The sequence below is a fragment of the Lepidothrix coronata genome, unplaced genomic scaffold (genome assembly GCF_001604755.1).
Source record: "Lepidothrix coronata isolate B3197 unplaced genomic scaffold, Lepidothrix_coronata-1.0 Scaffold2, whole genome shotgun sequence".
In the NCBI taxonomy this organism is placed as follows: Eukaryota; Metazoa; Chordata; class Aves; order Passeriformes; family Pipridae; genus Lepidothrix; species Lepidothrix coronata.
The window spans coordinates 11,109,259-11,118,788 of record NW_016690182.1 but is presented as its reverse complement, the minus strand read 5'-3'; the positions used below and the strand labels follow the sequence as shown (position 1 = coordinate 11,118,788).

The window sequence follows — 9,530 nt, the reverse complement described above, 5'->3', positions numbered from 1 at the left end:
CAAACATTACGTTCCCTACGTTTTCTTCAGCATGTGAAAAATTCTGACTGAGAGCTGGCAGACAGTGGCAGGGAGGCCTCAGGAGCAGGCTGACTCTTTGGGGAGTTCACAAAGAGCTGAGGAATCTGAGGGAGAGGCTTTTGCAAAGTCTGGGTGAAGTCAGGAGTGGGCAGTTGTACAGATCAGGGCCTGTACATGTCCCTGCACATCCCAGACTGCCCTCTGAACCCCCCACACATCCTACACCTCTTACTCAGGCAGGATTTTGCTCCTGTGAGGGAGAACATCCTGGACTTGATCAACTGCAAACAGTATCCCAAACAAAAGGGTTTACAATTTTTTAAATTTGCATTCTAAATTAAATACTTCAAACCTTCTCAGGCACATGGTTTAGGGATCAAAGGGCCAAAACTGGCATTTACTACCTCAACCAGTTTGGACCAGTTCCATTGATTTTTACTCAGAACTCCAGATGGATTTCAGTAAGAATTGGCAGCATAGATTGATATTATGTTATGGCTTTCAGAAGAAAGGTAGTGTTTTAAAAGACAGCATCATAAAATTGATGTACAAAGCAAAATATCCATTGATCCCTATTTCTGTCGATAAGATTTCTATAATTTGAGGATAATAAAACACTGAAATGTGTAGTTGCATCCAAGGCAAAAAATACCATTCACTTCCATGGAAACAGAATCAGGCTCAAATCCTGAATACTAAGATATTATCTGTGTGAGGAAGTATTTAATTCTTTATAATTGCATTACTGGTTTAGATATAAACGCCAAAAATATCCATATAATTTTAAAATATAGTAATTTTTAATATTTACTCTCATGCTTGTAAAAGACCTGGACTCCTGAATGTTGTAAATCAATTATCCCTGTGTGTGTGAAATGCTGTAACAAGATCAATGAGACCTGAACACAAGGAGGCATCTTAGGATAACAGCTGCAGATGCACACAATCCCTGGTAAAAAATAAATGAACACACACTGCTCACCCTGATGCTTCTCCCTCCCCCACAGAAAATCCCTGCCATTATCCTGCCCAACTGTAAATGCATAAAGGAGAACCAAATAAGAGCGGGGAGCAGTCAGTGTATCAGCACAAGCAAAGTACAATAAATGGTCACTCTTAGATCAGGGTGAAAGGAATGCTGTGCATTCAGGTTGGAAGTTTGGCTTTGATGGGACTTAATGGTCAGGCTCTACTTCCAACCAAATGCTGTGCAGTTAATGGCTCTATGGAAAACTGCAAGGATGGATCTTTACTGTCTAAAATACATATTGCTTTTAAAGATGAGCTCAAGATAATTACTTTCACAATATGAATAATTCTGCCAATTGCATTTCCACAAGGTAGATTCAATAAAATACTGAAAATATTTATTCAATAAATCAATTACACTTCTACGGAGCCTGGATAGCTATAAATTGTTTTCTCATTGATACAATTCTGTTTACAAAAACCTACTTTCAAGGAAACGACTCTTAAGTTTTTTATTGGAAAATGCTTTGCAGTTAAAACAGAAGAATGAGAATTAATGGAAAGTCCACATGAGCCTTATGTATAAATATACAAAAAAAATAGATTTTTTTTTTTTTGGTTACTTGAAGTAGAATGTGATGTCCGTGTTTAAAAATACCAAAAAAATGTAAAGAAAATTAAATACCTTCTTGCCCCACTAGATGGTGGTGCCTTCAGATTAGGGCTGAGATGCTCAAACAGACAAGAGCAGGAAAACTTTTGCTTTCCTTAGCTGACCTGCAAATGTAGAGGGTGAGAGATGAGGATAATCTTGTTCCTCTGGGGATAGTAACAAGCATTTGGGTGTAATGACTTACTGAATATATTGGAGTACATGGAATTGTGTTCACAGTGGTTTGCTATAAAGTGTGTTTTAACTTCAGTACACATCTAATAGTATTAATTTTTCTTCCTGAAGAAGAAAAGATGCAAACAACATTGAACCTTAATGATGATTGTATCTCATGTAAAACAGCCCTGTTACACCAAGGTCCTGCCTTTGCAATTTTGCTGCCCTCTATCCTCAATCAAAATCCAGATTAAAGTAGGGAATCATTAGCAACAACTGCACCTTGTACTCATGTATTTCACTGGAACAAGCTTAAAATTACCACTCCCATTTTTATACGACAAATGGACTCCTTGCTTTCAGGGAAAGGCATTTTCACATCGGTTAGACAAAAAGCGATGGTGTCTAAGGCTGGCAGGTCACCCCTCCTCAGTGAGAACAGCCAAGGGAAGTTTTAATGAAGGGGCAAAGTAGATGGGACCTTGTTTGAGAGTCATGGTTGTGCTTTAGTTATCTCAGGTTCCCGTAGTAAATAGTCCAATCCTTCCTGCCTCATGTAAAGCTTGAACTGTGAGCTCAGGGCAGTTCTGTGAACTGAGAACTTGTCTCAAAGGCTGTGTCTGTGGAGGACTGTCGAGGACTTAAATATCATGATGTACATTGGTAGTATGAAAAATTTAAGATTAAAATTAAGGGCTGCTTTATGGATGAATTGCTCTGGTCAGATAAGCTCTAACATGAGACTTTCCAATTGTTCTTTTAAAAGATGACGTAATGGTACAGAGAACTTAAGGATGTCCGTAAGTGTCTTGGAAAAGACAGCATTAATCAGGAATCCTGGACCTCTGTTGGAATCTGTAACTGTTGTTGCTCTGTGTGTTTTACTGCTATCACTCTGCTCCCAGGTGGTCACCCCATTTATAATACCCGGGGTCATTTAGAAAGCAGCCCTCTTTGTGGCACGGTTTGGTTCCTGCTTATTTTGCTGGGCATTCCTTCCATTTATCCTGTTCCTCCTACTCGACTCTTTCCCTTTGCCAGTCCCACGTTTGCAACATCTCCTCGGTTTCCCATTTCCTTTACAAGTAACGTACATGAACTGCATCAAAGTGCTGAGATATCAAATTGCTCTGATTTCCAAGGAAAGGTTAAGGTCCCAGTAGTCCAGATACTTCCATGTAAGAACGTCACAGCCATAAAAGGCTTAATCTGAGACCTTTTAATGAGGGGAATTCCTTTGTATGTGCAGAGGACTGGGGCAGAAAAATTAATATAGAAATGGATTGGATGCTTGGTTCTTCTGTAGAGCTTTAATTATTTTCCATGTTAGAATCTCCCTGAGGGTATTAGGGAGAGAAGATCTGTTCTTACTTTCTCTGGAAAGGTGGGCAGGACTTTCTGAAAGCCTGAAGAAGCAAAATTCACTCCAATCATTGTAACTCACTGCCATTAGGGGTTGAAATGCAGCATTTGCAGGAGTGCAAGTTCTTTATTTGATCCCTTTGACTGTACCAGTATAACTGCCAATCACAGGAAATACCTCTAATAACTCTTCCTTTTACTTAATAAGGAATACCACATCTTTAAAACATTAGAAACAGATGTCACTGCATTACTTCACTGCTGATGTATGTAATAGAAATGACACACTAATTAATTTAATGCAGTATAAACGTACTGATTATTTATCATGGCTGACAATAAAATTATGAAAACATTCAATTACAATCAGTGGTAATTCATTATTTATTGATTCTGCATTATGCACACGTTAATACAATACATTTAATCACCTAAGAGAAGGGATCATTTTTCTATTGATACTTAGACATTTAGATTCATCAGTTTTATGTAAAATCTTTGATGTTTAGGTGGGAAGTTTTAATCCACAATTCCAAAAAAACCTCAGCTGAAATGTCAGAACTAAATTGAATTCAAGTGTCAAGTACAAGTGCGTCTAGAAAAATGTGGGCACTAAGAATGACAGACTAATTTCAGTCTCTCTCTCACGTCAGTGGCCTACATTAGTTAATATAATCATGGTTAGTCTTTGCCAAGTAATCCAAGGCATTAAACACTAACCCAGCAAAAAATTAATAACGTTTTTTCTTCCTTTTCAAGCCTTTGCTCAGAATTAGCACCATCAGTGGTTTGCGTGCTCAGGATACAAGCTCAGAAATCACTGGGGCATGTTGAGAGCTTTAGACTGGGCCTGGGAAATCTCACTGTTAAGGACGAGGAGAATGTCATTGTCACTCGGGCTCCAGACCGGGTGGAATTCAGCAAAAAGTGGTGCTTCATTTCATTATGACCAGGGTGCATTGCAAATACATCTTCCAATTATTTTTATCCTTCATTTTGGGCCTACAGTTACCTCTGACCCTCATAACTCTGTATCCACATTTATTCACTCACATTTATTTTAGGGACCACCAAAGTTCTCCACTAACGGGGAGCATCTTCTCACACAATCTACTCACATTGGACGTACCTATATGAAGTCTATAGAAAAAGTTCTTTATATTAAAAAAATTCCACCAGGAATCTTTACACTGAATTCCTTTTTTTTTATTGTCTTGCCTCATGTTTGGCTACAGTAAACTGAGACGAAACACAAACATCACTATTGAACATTCCAACCTTCTATAAGCAAAATTATTATTTTTAATTAATATCCTACTGCTCACTTAGAAAGCTGTCATTAGTTTTTATCATTGTCTCCTCCTAGTCACTTGTGTCACCCATCATTTCCTCTATGGGATCCCTGGGAACCAGGAGCCATGTTTATGCCAGCTGGCAAGAAGTGAATTCCAGAACGCTGTTGACTGGCCCTGCCTGGAACGGCTCTTCTCTCTTCTCCTGCATCAGGAAAGAGTTCTTTCCCATTTCCCTCCAGTGGGGCATCTGCAATGATGACAAAACCAAACCCAAACAAATAGAACCTTTGCTTGACATTTCACCCTAGAAACACGGCCGATTTTCATACAGGATTAACACACCAATATTGCCATAGTTGCCAGTGTTAGGAAAACATTTTGCATACCAGCCTGAAAGGAACAAAAATACTGAAACTTCAGTTTTAAAGTAATATTCTAAAATATTTATTTCAGCTATAGGGAGACTTAGTAGTGTGTACCCATTCAAATTACATCCTGCTGGACTCCATTCAAATAAACCATCTGGATACTTTATAACTGACAAGATATTACTGTATGATTGTTAGGCTTTAGTAACTTTGCCTTGTCTTTAACAAAATTACAGGGAAATAATAATATTCATGGATATAGTTGATTTGCACATGCTTAGTTGAACTGGACAGCTGCCTGGCATTAATTCTCAAACCTTGAGCATTTTCTAAGTTTCAGAGCAGTTCTTCTCTCCATGGACAGTCACCTCTCAAGGGTACTGCTTTAACTACAGCCTTTATGATTTTATATTGCTTCATGCCACTCCAACTTGCTGGGTGTTGATGCGCAAGGCTTCCTCTGGCCTTGCAAAAATTCAGGCTTATTTAGAAATATGTTTAGTTTATGGAAGATATTAAAGTCAAAAAGGAAAAAGAATTCTCGCAGTGGATTTTGATTGTCACATTAATCTCAAAGGAAAAAAAAAAGTCCTTAAAAAGGCAGTGTTCGAATCTGATTTATTAGATCTCCTAATGGCAATTATGTCCAGAAAATTAACGCCCGAAAGTTTCTATTTGAAGCCGGTTATTTATTATTTCTATAATTCCCGGTATATCAAAATTGCAGATGAGTTCAGTGCTCTGTTGTACCAAACACTTTGCCAAGGTAAACAGTCCCAGCCCCACAGAGCTTCCAATCTAAGGTTTGGATCCTAAACAGATGCATGAACTAGTTTAAAATATGAGCACTCTTATTGAAAGGCATTCATTTAACTTATGTGAAAATTCTTCCACAGTTTCAGGCAGTCAGGTTATGGGCCTAAAACCAGTGGCCAGGCTTCTTAGAACACACATGAAATCAATGGGGAGAAGGGGAGGTTCCTTCAGAGTGTAATTTAGATAATTTATGTTCACAAATATAGCAATTTAGTTAGCACACAGTCATCTTCCCTCATTACTCATAATGCAAAAATATTCAACTTCGCAGAAAAGGTGCCTAAATAAGCAAGCCTGACAAAAGGAAGGAGAAGATAGAATCATGGAAATAGCTGAAATGCTCTGTTGGTATTGCTTGCTTGGAAAAGTTCTGTTTATACTTTACTGTTTGCTTTGTTTACTGAATGCCTTAGAAATGAATGCTAGAAAGAAAGGAGGGGAGTGAAAAAGTTAAAGGACTAGAAAAGAAGGAAAGATAAAAGACTGAAAAACAGCGGAAACAAACAGAAGGCAAGAGGAACAAAAGAAGAAAGGGAAGAGCTTAAAAGAGATGTAATGTACGTACACTGGGAGAGGGTAATAAGCAAATAACCAATGTAGCCAGCGTGTCCTGGCTGCTGCTGGGTGGGATTCTGTCACTCGACTTCTTTCTATAGAATTTGTCTGACCATCTTTCGACTCCACTTGTTCGAGGAGAAGGGGCGCACAAGTCTTGGCAGTCCTTGTGGCAACCGACCTGGTGCAGGTGGGGGAGACACAGGATCCTCCCGGCTCCCGGGACCGCGGCGTTTTACTGAGGTACCAGACGGTGCTTCTGGTGCACAGTCGAGCGTGAGGAGCGGTCCGAGGCCATTGTATCTAAACCACAACTGATGCCGCATCGAGCCTGGAAACATCAGGCAATTACATCTCAGACCTCCTGAGAACGGGCTTTGCCTCGTGCGAGTGATCACAAACTTCCTTATCCCTCACAGCCCTCTCCCTCCGTCCTGCCTGTGCCCCTCTCAGGAGGGGCTCAGCTCTAGACCTGACTCAGTTGGCTTTAGACCCGACTCATTTCGCTGCACACCGACCCCCCTGCGCTGTGTGCCGCTGCCCCGCCGCCCCGCCCGGCCCGGAGCTCTGCGCGGAGCTGCCGTGCCCGTCAGCCCGGACGGGTCCGACGTGTCCCGTCCCAAAGGCAGCCTCGCACCGGCACCCCCGCTCCCCACCGCGCCGGGGCACAGGTGTCTGAGCACTCGGGAACGGGCCAGAGCGCAGCGACCGCTCCAGCCCCCGGGGGAAGGGACCAAGGGACCGCTCCCTTCCCCTCCTTCAGAGCGCGGGGGAGCGGGACCCCCTCGCTGTCCGGGGAGCCCCGCGGGACCCCCTCGCATCCCGGGCAGCGGGATCCCCTCAAAGCCCGGAAAACGGGACCCCTTCTCGTCCGGGGGAGCCCCGCGGGACCCCCTCGCAGCGCGGGGAGCGCCCAGGGAAACTTTGCCCCGAGTTGCGGGTCGCGGCGCTGCCGCCGGGGCTCCCCGCACGCCCCCGCCCCAGGTGCGGGCCGGCGCTGCCCCGCCCCGCCCGCGCCCGCAGCCACTGGCGGCGGCGGTGCCGGCGGCGGGCGGGGCGCATTGGCTGGAGGGCGCCGTCAGTCTCCCCCGGCGGCGCTGGGGAGGGGTCTGGGCGCTGCGTGCGGGCGGCTCGGCGGCTCCGCGCGGAGCGCAGCGCGGGGCTGAAGCAGCCGCGGGAGCCGCGCCGGCCATGGCGGTGTCCGCGCCGCCCGTCATCGCCGCCACTTCCAGCGGCGGCGGCGCGGGGGGCTCGGCGGGCTTGTTCCGGGCGGACCCGCTGTACTCCAGCCCCGCGGAGTCCCCGCGTCTCACCAACAGCCTCGTCAACACTTTCCTCTCGGCCGGCGGCGGCGGGGCCGGCGCGGGCGGCGGCGGCGGCGGCGGCAACGAGTGTAAGATGGTCGACCTGCACGGGGTGAAGGTGGCCTCGTTCCTCGTGGAGGGGCAGGAGCTGATCTGCCTGCCGCAGGTCTTTGATCTCTTCCTCAAGCACCTGGTGGGAGGGCTGCACACGGTCTACACGAAGCTGAAGCGCCTGGATATATCGCCCGTGGTGTGCACGGTGGAGCAGGTCCGCATCCTGCGCGGGCTGGGGGCCATCCAGCCCGGCGTCAACCGCTGCAAGCTCATCACCAGGAAGGACTTCGAAACTTTGTACAACGACTGCACCAACGCGAGGTGAGCGCACGCCCCGCGGCGCTGGGGTCGTGTGAGGGGTGCGGGGGCACCGGGGGGATGCGGGGGAGCGGGGCCGGGGGCGGCGGGGCCGGCGTGGAAAACTTTCCCGGCTTCCCGGAGCCCCGCGGTGCCGGGAGCGCCGGGCGGCGGAGCGGCTCCGCGCTGGGCTCCAAACTTTTCCCCAGGGGTAGTTCCCGAAGACAACTCCTCGAAAAAAAACAAAGCGGAAAGTTTTCTCCGCTGTTTTTCCTCCTCTGGAAGTCGCGGCTCCGCCCGGGACCCGTCGCTCGGCGGTGCCCCGGGCAGGGCTGGAACCGCTCGGTCCGAGCTCCGGAGCGGCCGCAGCCCCGGCCCTGCCGAGCCCGGAGATCCCCGCTGGGTCCTGCAGAGCCGGGGTTACAGTCCTGCTCTGTGACCTCCCGGCTGCTGCCTTTAGACATGATAATGATCTAAATAAACACAAAACCCTCTCGGGGCTCGGTGGAAACGCTGGTGCCGTGGGGCAGAGTGGAAGGCAGGGAGTTTGGGGATGACATTCCCTGGTTCAGCAGTTGGCGAGGGACTTCCTCGGAAACATTTCCCTGCCGGCGTGCTCCTGCTTTCTGTGGCAGCAAACTTTCTGTGCAGAGCTTTCAGAGAGCTTTGGGTGCGATATCCGACCTGCAGCGTGCAAATCTTCAGTAACTTTGGGGTTTATGTCACGAATTGCTCAGCACTGAACGTGGGTGTTTTTTAATAACAACTTGATTTCTTGCTAATTTGGGGCCTGATCCTGCTCTCGCCGCTGTGAGCTGAAGTAGGAGCAGACTGGGCGTCCGTTTTTGATTGCAGTATTTCCTTTGTTTCAAATCATTTTATATTGCAGGTGTCGTTTTAGAGATGCATTTAATTGCTAGATATATTAATACGAACTATGTGTTTCTTTTCTTGCTCCTGTTCTGTTTCTGTAACTCCTTCTCCCGCTGCCCATTTCAATGTCAGGCACCTCGGTGACATCACACCTACTGCTTTATTCAAGTGATGGGTTTATAAGTAAGCTCTGAGACTTCAATTAATAATATTCGAATACATTTAATTACTCAGGGACACGTTTAACATGTAAATGCTTCTCTGAAATGTTTCTGAAACTCGACTAGCACGAAAGCTGACGATTAAAGAAACACATCTCCTTGATTTCTGTGATCATGCCAAAGTTTTCCCTCAGGGAAGTACAGGATCTGATTTGATGATACAGCCTGTAGATACAATCTGATGGTTTCTTCTCTCCTTACAACCAGTGATTTAAGATCTGGAAATGCTGAAGTGGTAAATATTTAAAACCTGTGTTTCACAACTCTTGTTTTTTTTCCCCTCTGACGAAGACTTCTGGCTGTGATAGGATGAGGGAATAGGTAAGGCAGGGAGCAGTGGGGAGGGAGGCAGGTGAGGAGCCAAGGGATGCTCTAGGGAGTCTGAAAGGAGCAGTCAGTGGAACAGAGCCCAGGCCAAAGGCTGGAGATAAGGCAGGAGCAGTGTGAGGGGGCTCTACCAGGGCAGGGATGTGTCTGAGCGGAGCCAGAGCTCTCAGCTGAGGAACACACGTGTTGAATGTGCTTAAGCACAAGCTCTCCCTACCCTGTTTTGAAAACATCGTATT

At 46.1% G+C, this 9,530-nt stretch overlaps 1 protein-coding gene across 2 annotated transcripts in view; it reads left to right on the top strand.

Moving 5' to 3' along the window:
• The first annotated feature begins 7,406 nt into the window (after positions 1-7,406).
• DACH2 (dachshund family transcription factor 2) overlaps positions 7,407-9,530 on the top strand; it is a 248,579-nt gene continuing 246,455 nt past the window's right edge. For both annotated transcript variants that reach the window (XM_017819636.1, XM_017819625.1), the window contains exon 1: positions 7,407-7,894. In XM_017819636.1, the coding sequence (XP_017675125.1) occupies positions 7,407-7,894 (488 nt within the window). The remainder of the gene's footprint in view (positions 7,895-9,530) is intronic.